Source organism: Microplitis demolitor, chromosome 4 (assembly GCF_026212275.2).
Source record: "Microplitis demolitor isolate Queensland-Clemson2020A chromosome 4, iyMicDemo2.1a, whole genome shotgun sequence".
NCBI classification, from domain to species: Eukaryota; Metazoa; Arthropoda; class Insecta; order Hymenoptera; family Braconidae; genus Microplitis; species Microplitis demolitor.
Window position 1 is genome coordinate 22,264,957 of NC_068548.1, and position 26,589 is coordinate 22,291,545.

A 26,589-nucleotide genomic window follows, 5' to 3' on the forward strand; every position below is an offset into this window, starting at 1 on the left:
AATAACAGCCAGTATAAATATATAAATATAAATACTGGGGAAGCTACAACAAAACGGGGACGCTGATGAATAAATACTATTTTTTAATCATGAATAAGCTAATCCTTTACTTTTCACTGATATTAAAATATGTAAGTGCAAATTTCCCATTTTTATTGAAAAAAAAAAAAAAAAAAAAAAAAAAAAAAATGCAATTTAGGGAAAAATGGAGTAGGCTCAAAAAATTTACTTCCTTTATAATTTTTAAACAATTTCAGGCAAGTGATTTATGTGAAAGTCTAATGAAAAAATGCAGTTTAAGAGTAAAGGGTTAATAAAAAATTTTTAATAATTTTTTAGTACCCATTTTACCCGCCCCTTTAAGTATAAAAATATGAACCGGATTGTAAATGAAACGTTATATAATAAACTGGAGTTTAAAATTGCGTATAAATAATTTTTTATTAATCTATAAATATATAAATAACAATGAAGAAATATGACGGTCTAGATATTTAATTTTTTTTTTTTTTTATACTCGAAGTAGTTACAAGTAATGCTATAAATTATGGACACGTCTTAAGTCGACGAAAATCCGAGCTCTACCCTCACGTGAAATTGCCCACCAGTAGCACATGGAGTAAAAAAGAGGCAGGGAGGTAAAAGAGGTAAAAGTATGTATGTATAGAATAGAGGTAGGACATACACACTGGCCGGTATCTCATCGTCGACAACGACGACGTGCTACAGGTGGGCATCCATAGCATGCGACGACGACGAAACCAGTTTCCGTTTTCTTCTCGTTCACCCGGTAAGCTTGGCATCACGAATAAACGGATATCTTGAGAGGTCATCCGTATAAACTTGCGCTCTATGCTGGTAAATTCAACTCTTGCGTGCTTCTTGAGATTTAAAAGTATGTTTTTAAAAGATTTTTCAAATTTTTTTATGGCTCAATAAATTGAAATATTTTTTTTTTGTTTTTTTTCTTGAGAAAAATTTATGAGTTGATTCAAATTTGAAACATTTATGCAAAAGTGCATGCATGTTGAAATGATGTATAGACGTAGAAAAGCGATTTGAATTATCTGGAAAGGAAACAATTTAGTGGAGACGTGGGGGCCAACGACTTCGAGTTGTGAATGCGAATTCGTTCGCGGGAACCGCTGTCTGATTACGGGGTGTGGAGAATGTATAACGTAGGTAGACCAAGACTGAGGCCGAGAGCAAGAGGAAAAGGAAGACGGGATGAGTCGGAGGCTAAGAGTGCCGAGATGTACAGAGTATAGGGCGAAAAGACAGACTGAAAATCTTTGATGATAGACTTGAGAAAGGAGATGAAATAAAAGATGGAGAGAGACGAGCGAGGAATAAAAAAGGAGCTGAGCGTCAGGAGAAACTTGAGGTCGGACGGTGTGATGTGAATAAATCAAACGGCGCCGGGCGTGTCTCGATTTTTGAATCGCACGGGAGTTTCTTCTTCGCACTTTCTTATTTCTATCTACTAAGTCCATCTTTCGCGCCTTGCCTTATAACCTTATCCTCATCTACATCTCTCGTTTATCAAGATTTATAAGTAGATGATGAATTTTTTAGTCAGACTTTACTCTTGTTCTATGAAAAATGTCTTCTTTGCTAATATTTTTTAAAAAACTTTTATAAATCGTTACTCGATTTTTTATCCTTAAATATTTACTTATTTTATTTTACTGCAGGACTTGTTTTAAAGTTTTGACCCTAAAGTTTGTGGATCGAATCCTGCTCAAATGACTTTTTATTTGAAGAAAATTTCTGTATTTATTTTTTATTTTTATCGAAAAAAAAAAATTATTCAAATCAAATATTTCAAAAAATTTATTTAATAAATTTTTGGTCCGTAGGTTTTTTTTTTTTTTTTTTTTTTTTAGATAAAAAAAAATAATATCATTTTTAAATCATATTATTTTTCTAGAGGTATTTTAATGTTTATATTCGTTTAATAAAATAGAAAATGATATTGACATTCTTGGATAAAAATAGTAGATATTTTTTTTCCAACCCTGTGGTCTTTAGTTATAAAGATTTTTATGAAAGAAAAATTGATCGCATGCTTGGCCGAACAACGTGTTCCAATATTATACCCCTCTCTTGAGCCCGCAATAAAATCAGAAAATCTCGAAGCTCTACTCGAAGCTGTCCTCTTAGAATTCCCAAAGCATTGAGAAAAATAATCTGTTTCCACATGACCAGTTTCATCCACTTTTCTTTTCTTCCTTAACACTCTACACCCATTTACTCTATACCTATATCTTTTTTCGATGTGGCATGTGTTGAAGAAGAAAGTCTAGTGTACCGACGCAATTTCATCAATGAAGAACGTGCGAGGGCAGAAAAAAAACGTCCCAAGGGAAATAATCCCCTAAAAGTCACACCGATCCTTTTATTTTATTTTTAACCCCCATTATTTCTATCATCGGAATTATTATTTGATCATGAAGATCCTAAGATTTCACTTCATTTATTTTATTTTTATTAAATCCATGATTTTTAAAGCTTCATTCCGGCTATTTGTTTAAAATTTTATGAAAAAAAGTTACACTAATGGAAAAAATTTAAGGATCAATAAAAAATTCCAAATTTTTGGGTGATTTTCAACAGGCCGTAACTTCGAGAGAAATAGTCGAACAAGGAACTTTAATTTTTTCCAGTAGTGTAAAAGTGAGAAAATGAAAACAGCTGGGGCAGAACATTGTGGGATAATGGCTCGATTCGATAACCGATAAACGATAACAGACTCTGTGGTCACGGGGACCCACGGGAAATTTTAAAGCTCTCGTTGCAACGATCCGTGAATTGTGGGTTTTCAGCTGTATATATACATATATATATATATATATATATAAATTTAAATTTATACATACCCAATCCTATTTTTTGGTTTTATACTTTTACCAACCACTTTGTTGTGAACAAAACCGTTTTCAAAAGTTTTATTTTTTAAAAATTTATTTATATTTCTTTTTTATTTTTAAATTTATTTCAAACACTTTACATTCAAACTCTTAAAGTATAGTAAATATTTAATATTTTAAATTTTTAAATTAAAAATCTAGTGTCCAACTTGACCACTTGTAATTATTAATAAAAAGTATAAGAATTTCCGTGATCAACATAAAAAAAGTGAATTTTTTCTCAGATTCGAATTTACCCGCGGAAAATAAACTATTTTTATTCCCGTTTAATGGTTTGTTGTAAAAAAAAAGTAAATGAAAGAGTGTTAAAAAGAATTAAATGAAAGCCCAGATTTACGAGCGGAGTGAATCTATTTATATTGGAACATTGTATCGTAAAAGTAAAAGTAGTTAAAGTGGAAATTTCATATAAGTTAATCTCACGAGAGTTGCAGGTGAAAAGCGCCGGCAAGCTCGCAAATTTTATCAAACCACTCGCGATCATCCGGGTAACTTTTACTCTGGGGAAATCAGCCTGATAATCCGATTAATAAATTGTTCGGTATTCACGTTAGCTCTCACTACAACATACCATATAATAATAATAATGATAATAATAACAGTTTCTATCACAATTCAAATCCAATCGCTAATAAATTTAACTCACTGATTTTATTACTCATCCATCAGTTAGTAATTCTCACTTATATTTTATTTTAATTTACTATTACTTGACTCGATTAAAAAATCGTCAATTTATCGCGGATAGATAAATTTTTCAGTAAAATTGAAATTCTCTATTTAAATGTTATTTATTTAACTGGCGGGCAAAAAATTCAAGAGGACATGGAGGTGTCTCAGTGGCAAGAAATCAAATCGATTAGATCTCGGGCCGAGGGCCAAATGCAAGCGGAAAAGTTACCCGATGCTCATGGTAGTTGCCATATCGAGGCCAATCTCTCAACCTTTATCGCACCCTCACTACACTCTCTAAGATACAACACATATCTACTACCACATAAATATATTCTTCGAATCGAGTTTAACTTTTTTAAAAGTTACATTTAAATCTCACTATCTCTGTACTTTTCCCATAAAAAAAAAAAAAAAAATTATAAATAAATAAAAAAAATTACTGCTATTGATTTTTACACCAGAAAAATAACAACAAATAAAACCCCATTATTTTTCATGCATTTAAGCATTAAAAAATAAAAAATTAAATAATTTTAATGCAACCCAATTCAGCCCAGAAATAAAAAATTTTTCAATGGTAATTAAAAATTTTTTTTTTCTCTAACTAAAGTAAAAAATAAAAGACCGTACCCAGAATAAAAAGTGCATTTTTTTATCAGCCTCCATTTCGCGTTTCTCTAAATATTTACTATGACAGATAAATTTAAAACATAAAACTGCACAGTAAATTTTATTGTATTATTTAAAAAAAAAAAAAAAAAAAAAAAAAGTAAGAAAATAAAAAAGTTTATTATAAAAAAAAGTAACCTCTGTCTTGTGCATAAAAATTTATAATCCAATTTTATTTTATAAAAAACATGAACGTAAAATTGAATCATAACGCGGATAAAATACGAGGGCAAAGATGAAAAGAAATCTCTGAAGGTTATTTCGACTCTAAAATCTAGTATAATCGGCTTAACTATACTCTCACAATTTTATGTACATCAAACATAAAATATAAATATATACATAAATACAATGCATAAATAAAATAAATAAAAATATATATCTCTAGCTAGCATACAGCCGGACAAAATCTCGCCCACTAAATGTAAATGTAAACTGCAACTTTTTCTTAGTATACCAGATAAGTCGAATTTACGAGCGCTTTAGCCTTTTTTTAAATAAAATTAAAGATTCTCAAGACCATTTAACATTTCACCCTTTTTACCTTAAACCCCAATGAAATTACTCCGTTACTTAAAATTTTAACCCTCGTTATTCGTCCATTAAACTAATCACTTATCACTATTACAATAAAATTACAGATAAATAAAGACAAAAAACCCCTTTATATTCATGTTTACACTGACATTTATTTATATATATATATAAATATGTATACGAGCTGGCTTATTATCGTATAAACTCAAAGAAATCCCATCCCACGATGGCATTAATGAATAATGACACTGAGAAAATGAGGAACGGATTGTAGCGACATGAGGAATAATGAAAACGCAATGTACAAGTAGGAAGTACGAATAAGAATGAAAAAGTAAAAGAAGAGAATAACTTAAGGAATGGGATAAAAAGACGCTGGTAAATGAGGAACGAGCAACGTGTAGAGCCACTAGGCGCGACCGTACTTGTATACTACAAGAGTCAATCTTACATTTTTTTCAAGAGTTTTTTTTCTTTTTTTTTGACGATGAGCCTGAGGACGCTCAGTTGATGCGATCGTAATTAGCCGCTTTTCACCGGCCTCATCTCGCATGAAAGATACTCGCACGCGTAAACGACCCACCCGCCTTATTTTCCCTGAAGCTCTAGTCTACTTTTTTTTCCAACCCCACTAATGTACGCATAACCTGGAAGTCTTTCTAAAGATTTTTATTTACAATCTAGGTTACTGTTAATTTCTTTTTTTTTCATAAAATTAATTTTTTTAATTAAAAACGTTTTAAATTTAAATTAAAGTCAGCACTACTACTATTTAATTTTTTAATTAAAAGTATTTTTCTAAAATAAAAATATGCAATTATTTTTTTTTTTTTTTTTTTTAAATATATTTTAATCCTTTGCATTGACTTCCGGATTACTCGAGTGTGCTATCGAGATAAAAACAACAATGATGTTGACAATCTTGATACTCGAACAAGCTCAAGTACAGAAAATCCTCAAGCGATTTAAGCAAAAATTCCGCGTGGGTCGATTGATACATCATCAACACGAATAAAAACTAAATAAATAAAAATATTAAATTTCAACGGTCTCAGCTTACGTATTAGTCATTTCGCATTCAAGTTCATCAAACATTACACACATAATAAACACACACATATGTACACAGATGCTGTACATTAATAAATTACCGTAGACTGGATTGAGACACGCTGTTACATAGGCTTTTTGATTTACTCACTGATTAACTTGTGCAATAAATTTATTTGCACTTCTGTTACTCTAATTGAATACTCTGATACTAAATAAAAATAAAAATTCATACTAAATATCAATATATATATATATTTATCGGGTCGTGAACATGAACCAATAAAGATAAATATCAACTGATAAAATATTTACAGTCGGCAAATATATTTGATAGTAATAGTAAAAAAAAATTTTATATATATATATATATATATATATATTCATATATATTTAGTTATAAATACTCTTTTTCATTATTATTATTATGAGTATATAATACTCAAACATTAATTTAAATATGTACAATCGATGTTCCATAGGGAGGGTGGGTAAGAGGGGAATAGAGTTGGCACGAGAGTCTCTTGTTGACTTGATGTTAATAAATCCCTCGTAGAGTACAAGTACGACAAACTAATGTTTGCTCTGTGTAAATATTGTATGTCGAATGGACTTACTGTCGTGAAACGAGAGAAAGCGAGTACTGTGTTACGCTTTGTAAGTATACAGCCGAACGTCGTACGTCGTGTGTCCTTCTATTTCTTGGGTATATATGTATATATTGTATGTATACTTGGTTTGTTGGTTACTTGGTTATATTAGTTGGTTGCTAACTACTGTGCAGGACGTCTTAAATGATGTCCACTGTATCTGTATAGAGGAAGGGTACAACCTAGAGTTTGTATTGAGTCGAGCTAAAAGACGAGTAGAGTTGAGTGAGTAAAGAGCCAAAGGAAAGATGTTTGATAAAAAAATAAAAAAATAAATGGTAAAATTGAAATCTCTTGAAAAGGACTTTGAGTCTCTACTCGTGTCGGGTCATCTTGTGTGTATGCCCGCGTAGGAGTCACGACCGGATGGAAGAGAAAAGACGTGAGAACGAATGTCTTGCTGTACTGAAGACTCTTTGCTTTATAGAACTATGTGTCCATGTATTGGTATATATGTTGTGTGTATATATATGGATATTTATATTTAGTATTCGTTGATCGCGACTAAGGATGATAAATGCGATAAAGTGGTACCAGTATATCTGTTCGTGATGCTATCTTATATGCGCTTAATGACTGTACTACTGACTCCACATGAGCATGTGCCACAAGTCACGACAGACTTAAGTCAACAGTTATTCAAAATATAAATATCATTACTGTTTATTACATTGATTTTAATAGTTATATTTATTTTTTTAGTTAATAATTTCAATCAATGGGACAAACATAGAGACCAAAATTGATTTTTAGAGACAAAATGGCGCCAACTGAAATTTAAAAATTTAAATTACACTATTAAAATTTAATTTAAATAATAAATTGTCCACAAATGTCTTTAATTATTTTTTGAGGCATAAATTTTGTTTTTCGATCTCGCAGATAAATTTTTAATAAAAACTACCCAAAAAATATGATACTGTGAGGACATGTGGTAAATATATAAATTTTTTCCCTCATATTGTAAAATGCACTATCCGATAGCATGTAAATGAAGTCTAGATGTCTACTGGCTAGATATCCTTACAGTGCCAAATTTTGTGGGTAATTTACTCAAAAATTATCTGCAAGTTAATTTATTAAAATTTGATTATTTTTTAAGTCAGTCCATTTTGCTCCAAATTTCGATTCGAGTAAAAATAGATCAAATAAATAATTTATATAAATAAATAAATATTTATAGTTATTTATTGATTACTAGTAAAATATGAAGACCGAAATTTAATTTAAGAAAATCAATATAAATTGTTTGGAAAATTTAATAAAGGCTAATAGGATAAAAAAAATTAAATAAACAATCGTAAGAAAAAAAGTAAATAGTTATTAAATGTTGAATCGAGGCATCAATTAAATAGTCCCCTATCACATAAATTCAAGCATCAAGATGTTTCAGCATTATTATTGATTTATGTCTCTGAAAATTGTTGAGGGTCACTCTCAACAAGTCAAGACGTAATTGATGCCATGAATTGGGGTGTGATTCACAGCTGAATATTAAGTAGTAATTACAGACTTTACCATGTGAAACAAAAAGTACAAATAAAATACCGTGACAATAAATTAAAACCACAAATAAAATTACCCCGTCACATTATCAAATCGCTCATACTCACACACACACGCTCTGATATATCTAATAAATTATTCCATTAATATATAATATATATAACCAGGATTAAATTATATATCAAACTATCAAGCTCATCGTCAGTCAGACGTCGAAATTCTCACCCCTATCAATTTGTACCCGTTATCTGTAATCCGCATTTCTCATTAATACTCACCTCTCATGACAGACTGTTGATTGATTCCATAAATCATTTAGTTAAACTCTCACATATTCTCTCTACCCACCTATTCAATAAATATCTATATAATCTTATTCATCTACGCAATTAATTACAATCTAACATCCATTTGTCTTATTAAAAATACAAAGAAAACTCCCACCCCTACTCTAAAAAATTTACTGAGTAAAAAGTCCGCTGAAAAGACAAACTCCCTATTTACGCCTGACGGAGAGAAGGATTTAAATAAAGTCCATAACCACTCCGAATTCACTCCTAATTTTTAACAGTACACTGTCAATAACCACATAAATAATTTGAATAATTTTTGTTACAGCATGTGATTGTCACTTAATTGGAGCATCAGGAAAAACATGCAATCAAAGTACAGGTCAATGCCCTTGCAAAGATGGTGTGACTGGTACCACCTGTAATAGGTGTGCCAGAGGTTATCAACAGAGTAGGTCTCACATCGCACCGTGTGTCAGTAAGTATGCGATTATATATATATGTATATGTATATAGCATCCTTTATACTCTGTCAAGCAACACTAACTTATCATCACAAGCAACATATCACAATCATTAAGAAATACAGCGACATAAAAAATGCACACCCAGAGTTCATGGCTCAGAGTTACTGAGGTATGCACACCACTATAAATATATCTGTGATTCTGGCTGTACTAAAATGCAAATCGCATTATGATTAATTTATATTCAGATAGTAGGTATAGTTATATTGGTTAACGTGTTACCAAAATACCAAACTGTTAATTTATTTTCATTCGCGCCAATAATCACACATATTGGTGTGAGCCAATAACTAATGTAGAGATTGTAAGTATACATGTATGTATGTATAATGTATAATGTATATATATATATATATATATATATAGAAATAATTTATAAGATGTATATTTAAAGGTAGTAGAGTTGTCGTAGTATGATATGGTGTGTCAGTATGGGTGCAACCGTAATATACGCGACTGGTTATTATTTATGCATACCTTATTTGGCCGAACGGACAACGATCAACTTACCAGCCGATAACTTATGCTTTACTTAATGTACTTACTTGTATCTTATTCGTAATCATCTTCATCCGCTTTTTTGTGAACAACTTTTTAATAATTCATCTCATTTTCATTTTTATTATTTTTACTTTTTTAAATTTTGCCGCTATTTTTTTTTTATTTTTGAATTTAGTCGGGATTCGCGGTCATTTTTTATAGGATATCATTTAAAAGAGATAATTGATGGTTAACTTTTAGTAAACTTGTCGTCAATTAGTGGCGATTGCGATTAAGGAAAATGAGTGTAATATAAACGAAAAAAAAAAAAATTAAATTAGTGAGATGTTTATTTTTTAAAAATGTGGTTTTTTAGGTGTATTAAAGTTGTTCACACGTGAGATAAGTGTTTGTTACCTTTTATGTAAGGTTTAATATAAATTTGGAAAGTGGAGATCTGATTAAATTGCTGTGTTAAGTGTTTGTAGTTGAGTTTTTTTTTTTTTATTTAATTTTTTTTTTTTTTTTGAGTTTATTATAACTTTTTACTCCTAATTTTTTTTGTTTGTTTGTTTGGGATGCTTAGATGGATGGTATTTTGTTTTACAGAAATTCCGCAAGTGATTCAGACTCAGGGAATCGCGGGTGAAGATAATGGGGAACATGATTATGATGATGGGGATGCCGACGAACGGGGTTACGATGGACGAGCTGGTAAGTTTATTAATAAAGAACATAATATTTATATTCGCTATTTAATGTTATAGAGGAAATTTTTCAAAAATATTTCTCATCCTTCTATACATTATTTGATAGATTTTTTTTTACAAAAATTAATTTCTCAAGCCTCTCAACTTTTTTTCCTCTTTAATAACACAGCCCTCTATTCACCCTCTGTTTACTCTTTTCTGCCATAATATTCAACTAAAATTCCATTTTAAAATAAAACATTCAATTTTTCACTTTTCCACTCTCTAAAAATAATTTTGTTTTACTTTTATCTGTCATAAAAATTGACCAAAAAAATTTACCCAATCTATGACTTGAAAAATAATTTCCGTAACTCAATAAAAAAAATTTTTATAAAAACTAACTCTACAATCAGAAAAAATAAATATAAAATTGAGTACATTTGAAATGTACTTACATAATCATAACCATTATCTAACACACAGTAAATGGAACAAGATAACGAGTCGAGTGGTGAGTATTGCGCTTTTAGTAACCCCCGGATGAATTCCGAGACCTCTGGCTCTTTCTCTCTTTCTCCTCCTACCTTTATACACGTCATGTATATATATAAAGTAATACAATTCACAGAGCGAAGTGATGTCGAGTGAGACAGCGAAAGTGAGTAGGAAGTAATAGTGCACGAGGGTTAGGGCGATTTGGATCAAGTTTAGCGGGAGTATGGTCACATCGGGGTAGAAATTTAAGGGTGATATTAATTTAGCAAAAAGCCATGCAAGAGGGACAGAGCAGTAAGCTAGTGGTAGTATAAGAGAGTGGTAAAGGTAAAACAGGAAAGAAAAGTGCGGTGGGAGTAACCGAGGGATAAGAGGATAAGGAGAGCAAGGAGGGAAATGGAAGAGTAAAGAGGGTCTCGTAGTAGGTTTCACAAGATGAGAGGTGAGTAGAGAGAACGTCTCGCCGCTCGGTCCCAGCCTCTCCAGCCTACCCCTAATGGCTTAATTAAAACCACCCTTGCACAACGGTACACGTTTATACCCTCGCCACGGACTCCTTCCTTCCTTCCTCTTTGTCTCTCTCTCTCTCTCTCTCTACTTTACTCGTACTCTCGGGCACTCTCGCACTCTGGCTGCTTTTCCATAACATACATAATATACATATACATATATTTATACATACATATATACATACATACAAGTATACTTACAACTAAACACTATGTCTACTACACTACGGCCATAATACGTAGTATCACCACGGCGAATATTTACGCGCGAGTACCTCTACGCTCGAAATATTTCCACGCGTTTCCTCTGTACTACTACTGTACTCCCACTACATATATAAACATATACAATATACATATATATTGTAGTATGTTTGGTAACTACTAGCTACTACGTTACAAAATACAACAACGTACGCTTGCACAAGCATCTGCGTGTCGTATTTACCAGTATGCTAGAGAAGGTATTACTTGCTCGATTAATCACTCTATTACTTAGTAAGGCTTTACACTCTCTCTGGTTAACAATTAATTTACCTCATGTTTCGTTTGTCTGCAATTCAAAATTTCATTGCGTTATTAATTTAAACTTGCTCATTTTTACTGTCCTAATTTTAATTAATGAAAATGTTACGGTGAAGATTTATTATTATATAGTTTTTTTTTAATTACTCATGAAGTAAAAAAATTTTATATTGCCAGACGAAATTTGAAATTAAAAAAAAAAATAAAAATTGCGGATAAAAATTTTTGATTTCATTTGAAAATAATGAAATAAATTTTCAAAATTTTATTAATCATTTTTTGAATTTAGCGATGAATAAAAACTTTTATGCGAATAATTTAATTCGAGCATTGAAATATATTTTATAAATTTTTAATGAATCTAGAATGTAAATAATTTTTTTCAGCAAAAATACATGAATATTTAATGAAATAAATATTTTCTCAGATAGATAAAGTTGAGTAAAGACAACTGGGAGCTTGTATTAATAATACAAAGTACGTGAAAGAATAGTTAATTTTAAAAAATAAAGTTAATTTAACCAGGAGTAAAAACGCGTATGTTATGCGCTAAACAAGTATACAAGCATACCTCGGAGCAGATTCATGTCGTGTCACGGATCGCATCTATATGTTAATGCACCTTGAGCGCGCGTAACTCGTCGCGTGTACACGCGGTGGTGCACCCACGCGACGACCAAAGTATAAAGATAACCCTATCCCTCTTCCCTATCCTCCAGCTCCTCTGCTTATTCGTATGAGAGTACACGCAGAAGTCGAGGCAGCTGAGGAAGAGTACAGAGAAGAACCTCTTACTCTTGCTTACTCGAGGTCTTGCTGTTGGTACGCAAAGTAAATGCTAAATAATAAAATTAAATAAAAGTTTAAACTAAAAAATATTATCGGCTACTAGTACACAGTCGCGTGGATGTAAGAGGCTTGTTGCTAAGTGATTTATAGGACTCATGATTCAGATATCGGTACATCGACATTACTCGATATTTCATAAAATAAATTCTTATATACATACCATTAAACAACCCATAATTTTATATTATCATTATTATTAAATTCAATTTTTCAAAATTTTTATTTTACAAACTGAAAATTTTTCCTGAGTTACTTTAAATTAATATATTTAGTAAACTATTGAGTTTTTGAAAAATTTACTGCAGATCTTTTTTGTAGAAAATTCAATTTCCTACAAAATTGTTTCTATTCATTTTTATCATATCTTTGATAGTTCACCCAGAATTTAAATTCAAAATTAAAAAAAATAAATTGGTTACTAATTTTGAGAATTTTATTATGATTTACTTCAAATCAAAATTTTGACTAACCTATTGAGTTTACGAAAAAATTTTTGAGGATCTTTTTTGTAGAAAATTAAATTCTCTACAAAATTTGTTCTTTAATTTTTATCGTATCTTTAATAGTTCAGCCAAAATATGAGATCAAAGTTCGAAAATATAAATTTTTTTGGAAAAAAGAAAAATAAAAAAAAAAAAATAGTTATTTAGTAAAAAATCTACTTGTGGTTTTCTTTATTATTATTTTTCTGTAACTCTCACCCGAGCCGGTCGTCATACGCGTTCATACAGGGTGTACACGCTCGGATAAATGCGAGAGAGTATAGGGTCCTTTCCGTTTCGGAAAACAGCCAGCCCGGCAATGTTTGCACACTGCATCGATTCGTTTTCCACGCCGCGTGCGGTTTCAAGCCTCAGGACTACGAGACCAAAGATATATAGAGATACTGTAGGACACTATGGAACACACATGACATGAGTTTACTTCCGAGTCGGATCGTTCGAGGGTTGCCAATGAGCTAGAGTTAAATTGTAGAGAACGTTAAAGCAGCAAAAAATAAAAAACTATTCAGAAAATAAAAAAAATCTTTTGCTATTAATTATTCTGTAGATGTGGACATTTGTTTAATTGCATCCATCTCAATTAAAATTTTTTTTTAATTGCGTTAAAAATTTTTTTCCGCGAAATAAAAAGTATTTTAATTAAAATTTCAATTTAAAAAAATTTATTTATTTTTAAATTTTAAAGTAGCTGAAAAAAATGATTTCGATGAAATATATCAAAACCGGTTGTTAAACCATTGATCCCAAGTGTCAGAGAAACGAATGAATGGAAATTTAACGTTGCAGTCATAACGAGCAGTAGAAAAGACGGAAGGAAATTTATGCGGGCGCGACGTCGGCTCGTTCACTCAGTTACTGCCAGGAGACTCGATATATCGATCTCGATCGCGGCCTAATTGCAGTACCAGTCACCCTCCCGTCGAGGAAATAATAAAATAAAAAAATATAAAATATATACACACACCTCTGCAAAGGTATATATCGTCAGCGAACACATGAGACGGGTGGGTACAGTAAGAAAGTGGGCTCTTTGGTGCCTTCGGCCGCCGGCAAACCGGGCGTAAATCTTTCGCCCTGGAAATACTGCTCCCTTTAACTTTCATTCTTTTTTATCTCCACTCGCTCGCGCTTATGTGGACTTTTTTTTCTTTTTTTTTTTTTTTTTTTGCTGATTCTTTCTTTCTCTACTTAACTCTCCTGCTGGCGTGTTTTCTATATAATAGGCCAAGTGTTGTTGGGAAGGTGGTAGTTGTATTTATACGTCGAAATGAGCCAACAGCCAATAAGAGTGACGAGAATGAGAATCGACAAGACATCACTCCAACTGTCTCGTTTAATAGACTTTTATCGCAAGCTCTTTTATGTCTGAAGAATAAATATATAACTATATATATTCATATATAAAAAAGTTCAATATATTTTATCAAACACGGGATTTATTTCTCATTAGACTACTCAAGCAAAAAAATATAAAAATTCCGTTATATAAAACATAAGAAAAATTGACAAGATTTTCATGAAAAAAAATTTTTTTCATTAAATTTGATAAATATATTTTTTTATACTAAATGAATAAATGTAAAATGTAATTAGAACAAGTACATTATTAATTATTTAATGAGGATCCCAAATTAAATTTTTTATTGACTATCACCAATTACCCCGAGGTAAAAATTAATTTTTTTCCTGCTCTTAATACCAAAATCACAAAGTAATCCCCAATTACAAGACACCGAAAAATAATAACCACAACTATTAATACCATAGTTAAATACGTAGCTAAAATGTATTATTATTAATAACAAGTCAAGCGTGAGAAGTTTAATTGAAACAAACACCTAAGCCCTGCAATATGTAGTTTAGTAGCTCCCTCAGCCTACTGAACTAACTCCAGAACAAAGATAATTCAACATAGCCTTTGTTCCTTGAGCCAAATTCTATCCCAAATGCAATATGTTTCACTAAAGTTTCGTCAGAGCCCACACCCTTCGTCATCAGGAGAACCTCGAGTTGCCCCTTTTCCCGTTTCCCCGACAAATCTTTTCATCCCTTCATCCCCTTTCGTTATCATCAAACTTATATTCTCTCTTATATATTTCGTATATATTCTTTTCTATTCCTTTTATACACTTACTCTATACCAACAAAATCTAAAAGGCTTCCGTGTTGTCGTCAAGCTAATGAAATTTAAACAAAATTATTCCGACATTTTTGCCTCCATTGATTTTGTATACACACTTTTACAAAAGAATTCTTGTCTTATTGTCTTTATAAAAACTGCAAGCTCTACAAGAATAAAGGAAGAAGAGCATTGAATAAAAAATATATAATATACATAATATAAAGAATCTTCTTTTTCGTCTTCTTCCTCCTTCTTTCTTGTAGCGGTTTTTTATTTTTTAAAATAAATGGAATACTGACGTGCGATAGGGACAATATCATTTCCTTTCTGGCATACTGCCAATAAACTTTTGCTGATGGTACTCTACTCTACTCTACTCTACTCTACTCTACTCTACTCTACTCTCAATATTTCCTCTCCCTCCTTTACTTCAACTTCACATCTCACCCTCACCCTCTTACTCTAAAACATCAGACTACATATCGATACGACAGTACAAGTTCCTTTATAAATGTAAATCGATACATTTATGCATAGCATATCTTGTATTATAATATTCTACAAGGTGTTTTTCAATGTACACTATTCCAACTTGATATTAATATTTTTTTTTCATTTCATTTTACCATCTGTTATGCACATTTCCCAAATGGTTATTTCAACAAAATTTTATTCAATTTTCTTGCCCATTTAACTTTTAACTTTTTTACTTATATGTATATACTTGGATTCGATCTCGGAAAGCTAATAACTCATAACTAATAAAATAATAGACCCACTACTACGTAATTAAATTTTAATTAAATTTATCCAATTAAAAATTTTATACGAAATGTATTTACTGTCGATATATAATGATATATTTAAATGTAATTAACAAAATTTCGACATTGATGGTAACAAATTACAGTAATTATTGTACATGTGGTTCATTACAGCATTGAATTCCCTTGCTGCATCGTGGTAATACGAAATTACATTAATTAAGAATTACCACATACTAATTTCATCGGTAAACAAAGTATATAAAACCTCTTGTGTTAAAACTTATCAGTGTCAATTACATCATTAATTTTAATAAATTAATTATTTAATTAGATTCTTGCCAAAAAAAATTTCAATGACACTTTTATAAGATTTTGAAAAAAAAAAAAAAAAAAAAAAAAAAAATGAAATTAAAGAACTTAAAAACATGTCCCCGAAAAAATTTATTATGTGTTGTCTACATTTAAAAAAAAAAAAAACATGAATGTGTCAATTAATTAAAAAATTAACGATTGAAAAAAAAAAAATTATTTGACGGCCAATGAAATATCGGTAATAAATTACAATCAGCAATAAATTTAATTAATCGATAGCTAAAGAAAAAATTTTGCAATCACTACCGACAGGATTATGAATTTAAACTCACATTTGACTACTTCTTTCAATAAATTCTCAATAACACCATTAAAAGAAATGTATAATCAATGATATAATACATTGATGAATTCAAGATGAAGAAGAGGAGGAGTTAGATTATTATAAACGGGCTAACGCATTTTCCCAGTCGCTTGTAATATTAATTATCGTAATTATTAACGGCGTTGCGCATTAAATCGACCGGGTCCGTTCGTCCCTATCTTTTTCTCTCCTACCCCTTCCCCCTTCTCTCTCTCTTACTGTATATGTATATAATATAACGTCAGTTGAGGATCGTTCTCGCGACCTAAACCAAAGTTAATTACCACCCGCCGTTGGTAATTTAAATCAAGACTAATTGATCTACCTCTACTCGTGGCTTCTTCTTCTTCTCAAACTAGTATCTATTAGCCTCTCACCTCTATCGTCTACACTATTATAAACCCATAATAATAATATTTGTGTATAGTATCATAGATTACGAAAGTTTCGACCAAGTTAATATATACAAATAACATACTGAATATATATCTATATATATAGGACTAATCTATCGTAAAACAAGTTTATTAATTTTATTTTAATGTATACTTATAACAGATGAGACATGTTAATTACTGTGATTGATATTAATAAAGATTAATTAACTAAAAAAATGGCTGAAGATGAGACTAGAAATTTTTCGTCCGAAAATTTAAAAAAAATTCTGATTTTACTTTTTAACTCGCGGTTGAATTTTGAGTCGGATGCTGAGTGATGGTATATTTTGATTTACACAAGCAACAAGCATCAACGTATACATATATGGTTGGTGGGTATGACTGGTGCCCGCGAGTGTTACTTTGGCATTCACCTAAGTCCCTCTGACGTTAATCTGGTCTCGTGCTCTCTGTACTGTGTGTACTCATGTGTAGTACTGGCTTACACTGTACTGACTAGAGGGTGAGAAACTAAAAAAGTATAAAAAACTTTAAAAAAAAAATAAAACAGAGACAAACGAGCTCTGAGAATCCTCACACTTATTCTGCACAGTTTACTTGTGTACAGCTAACACACGCTAATGACCCTTGTCCAGTGACTCTCAACTTGTATATTTTATCAAAAAATTAACTTTGCAATTTTTTAAATTATTGTAAACAAAATTGTGTTTATTTTATTTACAGACTTCACTTCAAGCAAAAGTTTTTAATTAAATTAAGAAAATTAATTTTTTTAAAAATAGCTAATTAACTAAATATAAATAAAAATCGTTACTTTGTGAGCTAATGTCTTTACATCTTATTACATTACATCATGCACTGAGACAGTCATTAATTATTATGATATTCTACGAATTTCTAAAGTTTTGTTAATTAATTTATATTAACTTCCTCAAACTTGACAAACAATTAATTAACACTTTAAATTAATAATCTTACATCAAATGTTATACATTTTATATTTTCATTTGTCAGATATTTTATTTTAAAAATTTTAAGTGGTGCAAAATAAACCTAAAAAAAATTTTTTTTAATTTTAAAATTTAATGTAGTCCATTTTGCCCCTTCTTCTTTCACTGAACATGATGTAAAAAAATTACTTTACTTTTTTACGAGTATTTAATAAAATATGAGGAAGTCCAAATAAATTTTTTATTTAAAAATGCAAAGTAAATTTTTTTTTTTAAATAAAAAGTCATAACAATTCTTACAAAAGAAAACAATAAACTATAAAACGTCTGATTGTTTAATAAAAAAATGAAAAAAAGCAGTCATTTACGACTGGAGTATAATTTATAAAGTTAATTTATTAAGTAAAAAGTTTATGCTAACAAATGAAGTTTAAGTCTTTATCAATCATTTGTTGGACGGTAAATTCCTCTTTGGATTTGAATTCGCGGCACTTAAAGCGTTTCATAATGGGTTGCACCGTCGCAACGGAACCCTTTTGTAATTAAGACGTTACTTTATGGTCGTGCTTGAAGGCATAAGTGTAGCCCACGCGCATGAATATGCTCCAGGTTGGCAATGTGCTTGGTATAGACGGTATAGTACTGGCACAGGCATTACATTTCATGGTGTACAGAAACAACGACAACAACAACAACTACGTATAAGTAGAGAGTAGAGAGTAGATACAGAGAGTGTGGTGATGTGGTGATGTGAGTTGAGAGCAGAGTGACTGGAGACACAAGAAACCAGGGAACAAAAACCAGGAAAAAAGGAGAAAGTCGTGATGAATAAAGAGGGAGAAATGAAAAAATGAAAAAAACATTTTTAAAAATAAAAATAAGGTGGTAGGGAGGATGTGGACCGCATCATGATCTCCTCCATGAGGAAGCTGCGGAGAGAAGCGTGACGAAGAGGCGAGAGTAATCCAAGGTAAACATACGCTCGGTACTCTGCCAGAGGAATGAACCAAGCTTGTGTATATTTTTTTTTCTTTTTGTTTTTTAGACCCTCTCATTCTGCACACGAACATTAGGCATCTCTCCGTCTCGCTTATGGATTTTTATCGCCGTCTTTATGAATGCTCGGGTGTCTTTAACAAACGATGTACCTTTACAGAAGATACCGCGTGTGAATATACGCTTGTACTGTCACCTTAAACCCACAGTTTCACATGTGTAATTAAAAAAAAATATTTAAAAAACATGGCGTTTTTAATTTTTTTAAATTATGTTTTAGTAGCAGTAATTAAAATTAATTAATGCTGCACATTTATATGCACTAATATTTACGTAAAACAGAAAATTAAATAAATTATTTTAATTTTTTAAGTGATACGCATCAACAGTGACACACGCGTCTAATAATTATCAATTTTTTTTGACAAATTTTTATTTTTATCAAAATAAAAAATTTTTAGCACGATTTAATGAGTAAAAAATGGCAGATAACCGAGTCATCTAATTGATGATGGTGATGCGATTTATTTTACCTTTAGATCATTATCAATAAAAAATTTCCAAAAAATTGAAAACAAAACGAAATTTATAAGAAGTGAGGACTAAAAATTTTTTAAAAATCAACAGAATTAATTTTAAAAAATTATGAGAAAAGTCAAAAATCGATAAATTTTCATAAAATGTTAACTTACTGCTTATGTGACGTTAAAAAAAAAAAATAAAAATATTTTTAAAAAATAGTATCAATAAAAAAATGATTATTTATGAATCAAAAACCTCCCTTTCAATTTAACTCACCACAACACCAGAGTTATGATAAAGAATGGTAGGCAATCACCATAATGTGAATGTCTCACCAACCCTTGTTGTATCTTGAAGCATGTTAACTCTCTCTCATACACACTGAGTTCATTGGAGTTTTATTGCATAGGCATATAGATATGAAAGCATATAAATACATATACATACTTATACTTATGAAGAAAAATATATGAGGGAGAGATTCAGTCGGTTGGTGGTTAGGTGATGGTGGGTTGTATTTTGTCAGAGTACATTGGCTTTCATGATAGAGCGGATGCTGGTGTATACAAAGTATAAGTATAGTTATAGTTATAGTAAGAGAAAGAGTAAGAGGGAAAAATTGTTGTTGAGAAGAGATTTTTCTGCGATGATTCAAGAGAAAAGAAGAATAGTAACAGTTGTGTATAGTTGTAGAATAAAGTAGAGTGTTGAGGCGCCTTGGCGTCGTCTACCATTTTATTTCTCTCATATATACATATACACAAAGGATAATAAAAATAAATATATATATATATATATATGTATTATGATTCGGGATAAATCGAATGATTGTCCAAAGTAGCTTTTGCTGACAAATCTATTATCATTCATGTAACCTTACATATATTTTATATTTTATTAGGTTTCACTGATATATTTATCGACCATATATTACTAAATATATAGAGAAGTAGTCCAGTAAATGTAATCTCCGCGGATTAATGCAACGCGTAATCCCAGTCCGGCAAATACCCATGGGCACTTAGTTACTGAAAGTTTGGTGAAACTGCAATATAGCAACCAGCAACCACTCGATTTACATTGCTAGACAATAAATTTTAATGTATGTTGTACATTTGTACTATTTATATATCAATTTATTTTTTTTTTTTTTTTTTTTTTTGTAAATTAATTTTCCGCAGGTATTTAATAATTTTCAGACTACAGAGAGCTTGCGAAATTAGTCAGTAAATATAAATTTGTACTCCGAAGGGTTTATTGGTTTCTCTCATAGGAAAATTTTATATGAAGTATTTATTTTTGATTTGATGAATCACCAAAATAATTAATTTATTTTTAAAACTCATAAAAAATTTTAAAACAAACGATTGAACTCATAAATAGTTTTTATTGTACTTTAATAAGATAAAACGTCCAACGAAAAAACCGGCTATAAAAATTATTGATGATTATTTTTAAAATCGTTAATTACCGACTATTTAGAATCATTAAAAATTTGTCCTCAGTCGCTACTACTGTCAACTTACTTTCAATCAATTAATTGCAGCTGGTGATTAAAAAATAAAAAAGTATTCTAAATTTACTGTAAAATAAGTTAACAAAAATATGTCATCTCTATATCTTGTGAGTTTTTAACCGACAATTAATTTTAAAAATTAATTAATTCATTTTTTATGTAAATTTATTATTACAGATTTTTTTCATATTATCGATACTCAATATTATTATTATTTCATCTAAAAAAATAAACAAATCGACATTCACGAGTGACCATGAAAAATTTGGATTACTATCATGGATTTCTAAAAAAGACCGCGTTTACATGGATTCGAATAGTAAATTATGGTTATTTTTACCATTCTTTTATCTGACCGACTATAAAAATAATACTGATAAAAACATGCTGACACAATCACCAAATTTTACAAACAAAGGATCAGTTATTGTGGGAGGCGTAGAAAAAACAGATATTCGTATAGATGAATATGGATTCCCGTGGATACATATTTACTATCACTTTTATCACAACGCTGATATTCCTCAAAAAGAATTAGTACAATTACATGAATACCAAACGAAACCTCAAAAATTAAATCATATAATCGCCAATGGTCTTATTCATTGGAATAATAATGAAACGACGTATGGATATGTAGTTGACGACGGAATTATAAGAATCGTTAAATTCTCTAACTATTCAGTAGCTAGTGGTAATTATAGAGCCAAATATCAACTAATTTATTAAGAAAATCGAGCAGCAATTTTCCTAAAAAAAATATTAACTTTTGTGGTTTTTACAGTCAACTCTAGTCATGGAATGTTATCATGGTTCAATAAAAATATTCGACTATATTTCAACCCTAAAAATGACAGTCTTTGGTATTTTTTACCCTACATTATGAATAATGAAGTATCAAAATTTCAATCTCGAAATAAAAATTTTTTAAGACGACGTCCGGCTTTTAAATACCGAGGCTCAATAATTACCGGCAGTGTGGAAATTACTAAAGTTTGTGTAGATCGATACGGATATTTATGGATTAAAATACCGCCTCAATAATACTTCGGCAGTATTCCAAAAAATAATAACCGTCAATAAAATAAATGACAATAAAGTAAACCATGACACAATTGATTACAGTATTGAATTGTTAAACATTTTGACTACTGATGCGAGCATATTTACTAGATGTTTTGAAAATTTTTGTTTCGTTAACGTAAACGAAAGCATTCGTAAAAAAAATGATTATCTATTGAATTTATTAGTATTTAATAATTAATGATTTGTATTCAGTAGCTGATATAATGCCGTGTTGATTGAATGTTTATATTATTTAAATAATTCAAAACAAATAATTTAATGAGGCGTAACTAGAAAGAGAAGCATGACACGAAATCCTAATGTAACATAAGATAGATGAGTCTGTTGATACTGAGGAAATGACCACGAGCCAACCGTTTGATTAAATATAGATATATATAATCAACAGCATGAAACCACACACATTAACACACTCATATATATTTATATATAAAACACGATACAACTTTTTCGATTAAATCAACTTATATATTTAAAGTATCTATCTATCAATCTTGTAATTTATAAATTATCAGAGATACTATGTAGTAAGCATGTACTAAGTATTTACCGTTAAAGTAATCACGCGATTCTGTAAACTTCGCTCATCATTTTCATTTTATATGTACATTAATATAGAAAGTTATTTATCAACAAATTATACACGTTTTGTTGACTTAGATAATTAGTATCGATAGCAAATATTCCTTTTAATAATTAATAAAAATTTCATTTTAATTAGTAATTCAAATGAAATGTAGTTCACTTGCCCCAGTCAAAATATAAGACGTTAATTGAAAGATTTTTTTGTATTTTGGTCCATAAAAAATCGGTAATTTCACAATTTAAATTTAATAATAATATTAATTTATTTATTTCGATATTTGTAATCACAATTTATATAACCTTGATATGAAATATATGAACAGATATAGATATATAGTGTTAAAGATAGAAGTATATAACTGAAAAATTTGTTTTTAAAATACTAATTTTTTATTCAAGAGCCAGAGGGCGTATGAAAAAATTTTAGGGAATTTACGTAATTATAATCCAGGAGTTCAAAATCGATGAAAATTTTTTGGTATGTAAGTTTTGAATAAGTTGAAAACGGTCAAATTGAGTTTTTAATGTCCAAAACCTTCAATTTACGTCTAATACTTTGACTCGGTGGTTATTTAAATTTACCGCCCATAAATAATAAAATAAAAAAATCGTTTAAATTTAATAATAAATAAACGATAATTAAAAAAAAATATTAAAATTTAATTAGTAAACGTTGAATCTCGACAATTGATATTAACATTACCAGTGTGTACAGAAACAGCAGAATAGGGAAATGAAAGTAAAAAAAAAAGAAAAAAAATAGAATAGAATATGTTTTTGTATGAACAGGAAAAACGAGCAACAGCAAATAGCAAACAGGAAAACAAGTATGTAGAGTATGTTTGTTAAATTTCATAGTTATTTTAATGAACTCTACAGTATTGTGTGTAGTTATACCGGGATATACTGATGGCTACTCTTTCACTGATGATTTAACTCTTTTTCGATTCTCTCATCGACAATATATTATCTCATATATTCCTCTCTGGCTCTGTTCATGTATACACTACACTATATTATACAACATATATGATACTTGTATAGATAGTAATAGTAAACGTAAAAGGGTGTATAGTGAGTATGAGTGAAAGAGAAAATGGTACGCAAGCCTGAGGCAGCGCTTGTCTGTGGCTAACCAAATTAAACGTAATTTGAATTTCGTTTGAAATTCAATCGATGCCCCATGGCATCCTGATGCCTGTGGAGGTGATGGTACAGTGGAGGAGGAACTAGAGTTTATATAGGCATAGTTGTATAGCTGTATAGATAGAAAAGAGAGCTTCGGAGATGAGGGAAAGAGGGTGGTGATAGCAAGCACAGAGACCAGGTTATCGAATAAAAATATCCAACATTCCACTATCGGCATTGTATATATATATGTGTGAATAAGTGTGAGTAGATTGTAGTTGTAGTTAGTGGCAGCTTTGGTTCCGGCTGGGCTCGTATCGAAATTCCCGAAAACCTGCCGGCAAACTGAACAGATAAAACAGTAAATCCTCTATCTCTGCGCCCTTTGTAAAACTTTTACGGTAAAATAAAGTCTAATAAAAAATGTGGTTTTTCTGTTTATATCGAGTTACTTGATGGTTATTATACTAAACGATAAAAAAAATCTGATATCTTCTTAAACATAAAAAAGGCTCATTAAAAAAAAAAATTATTTAAATCTCAAAATTTGTGATTCTGGTAAAAGTTGTTGTATAATTTTTTTTTAGTCGAAATTTATTCTGTCTAAGATAAAAAAAATTTCGTACACTACCTATATAAAATTTTTTTCCCACGTTGACATTCAAAAAATTCAAATTCAAATTAATGACCCGCGAAGTATAAAATTTTTAAATTTATGAATATAGAAAAAATTGTATTCTTTTCCAACCGAGACTTTACTGTAAAACTCGACACTAAAATTTAAAACCTTTGAAGTTTTTTTTTTTAACAAAATATTAATAATTGAATTTTACATTGAAACAAAAAATAAAAATTGTTCTTTCAATTACAAAAAAAAAATATTTGTTTATAAAATAAATAGAGCTTTGTAAAATATTTAAATTGATAAAAGAAAAATAAATGAAAAAAAAAAAAAGAAAAACGAGTGGAACATATGTGGAATTGATAAAACGTAGGTCAAAGAGTGTAATCCATTTAATTCCAAACTAACGAGACGTCCTTTGTATTCATCAACCCCAGCTCGCGTTAATACATATGTGTGTAGGTATGTATATGTAAATGCTCGTGAAGCATATGTTTAATGTTCATGTACCAACTATGAGAAATAACAGTAGATTGGAACAAACGATTTTTGAAGTAACTTTCCAATCGAAGTAACGTCACAGCGTACATCTGTGTCGTATTTTCTATTTCTTTATATAAATATACAATATACACATATAGAGTAGTATGCATATGCAGATGAGTATGTGTGTGGGTACTCACGGGATGCGGCATCCATCTCTTGACAACTAGAGATAGATCTCTATAGAATACGCGGCACTATATAAACTGAATAGTAGTGAGGATACAAGCGGCAAAACAATATTGTCAATACGATTGGTCTCAATCGGTTGCTCTCGTGTTCTATAGACTAATTAACTTCGTTTCGCATCGGTGAATGTTATCCCCCGTGAATTGAAACATATTCTCTATATAGTTTATTATATTATTGATTTAAATTTACTCTCGTTAATAATAAAAATAAAAATCAAATTATTTTTATTTTTTAAAAGAATAAAAAAAAAATCCCTAATTATGTTTATGTAGACAATTAAATTTAATGGCTGATGATCAAGTTTCTTTATGGAATAAATTTTTTTTTTTTTCATTTATATATATAAAGAATTTTTTATTATGATTAAATAAAAATAAAATGAATAAGAAACAAGTCAAGACGAATTTCTGACCTTGTGAGATCGGACCACGGAGATGAATTACGACAAGGGTAAAGCGATTTCAGAGCAATCTCCTGCGGCACTTCCTGCGGTCGGATGTCGAGTACGAGGCGAGAAAGAACATGAACAAGTGAAAAGGATAAATGTCGATGTGGAAAACGACGTGTATTACTATCGTAATCAGACCTCAAAAACCGCTATTCATTTTATTTTATTCATTTCACGTATTCATAAATATTTTTAATTGATTCAAATAAATAATTTTTTTTTATTCGTTAGTACTTTTAATTGGAAAATTATTTTTAAATAAACTACCAGCGAACGCTGATAAAATATTTCCATATTTTTGTCAATGTCATGATACATAATTTATTTTTTACCCCAAAAATAATTTTTTTACAACCAATAAATCAATTGAGTCGAGTTAAGATTATCTGAAAAATTTATTTGCAATAAATAAAATCGGGTTAACTGAAATCAATTTTAGCTGACTTAAATACTATTTGGTTGGTTTAAATCCAAATTTAATTCACTCAGATGTCGTTTTTTCCTGATAAATGAATTTTTTTTATCACAAATAAAGTTATCAATTGACTCAAAGGATTTTTTTTTTGTTTGAATTAAATACTTTTAATTCGATGTGTGAAAATCTATTGAATATTTTCAAATGGATTATAGCGAATGGTCTCCTTTGTTTTATTTTTAATTGAAAATTTTTTTATTAACAATTTATTGATTTTTTTTTAAATTTCACTATCAGACTATTCTACTTTACGCTTTATTTGCCAATATGCAAAATAAATTATTTTTAAATTTTAATTATTTGATTTAAAATCCAATTTCAAACGAATAATTCGTAATTTTGAATTATCCGAACATTTTTACTTTTAATAGAATATTCCAGTAGTTTTTTAAAAAAATTCCAATGATTTTAATCTTTAATTTCAATTTAAAATATATTCAAAAAATTTTAATAAAAAAATTTCACAAGACATTAAAAAAAATATTTTGCAAATGAAAAAAAATTAAGAGGGTTGACGTTAAAGAAAATATTTTTTTTTACTAAAAGAAAAAAAATCCACGAGTAGCTGTAAGTAAATTTTCGTACGTGGTCGTTTAGAAAAAATATATAAGAAAATGTTTTCTCGACATGATCGTAATTCTTGTGCACCCCTGTTAAAATGCCTTTATTTTCTCCC

At 29.9% G+C, this 26,589-nt stretch overlaps 1 protein-coding gene across 1 annotated transcript in view; it reads left to right on the plus strand.

Annotated features, from left to right (window-relative positions):
• LOC103577425 (netrin-1) overlaps window positions 1-26,589 on the plus strand; it is an 85,982-nt gene that overhangs the window by 54,177 nt on the left and 5,216 nt on the right. The window contains exons 3-4 of the mRNA XM_008558049.2: window positions 8,636-8,785; window positions 9,924-10,028. Of these exons, the coding sequence (XP_008556271.1) occupies window positions 8,636-8,785; window positions 9,924-10,028 (255 nt within the window). The remainder of the gene's footprint in view (window positions 1-8,635; window positions 8,786-9,923; window positions 10,029-26,589) is intronic.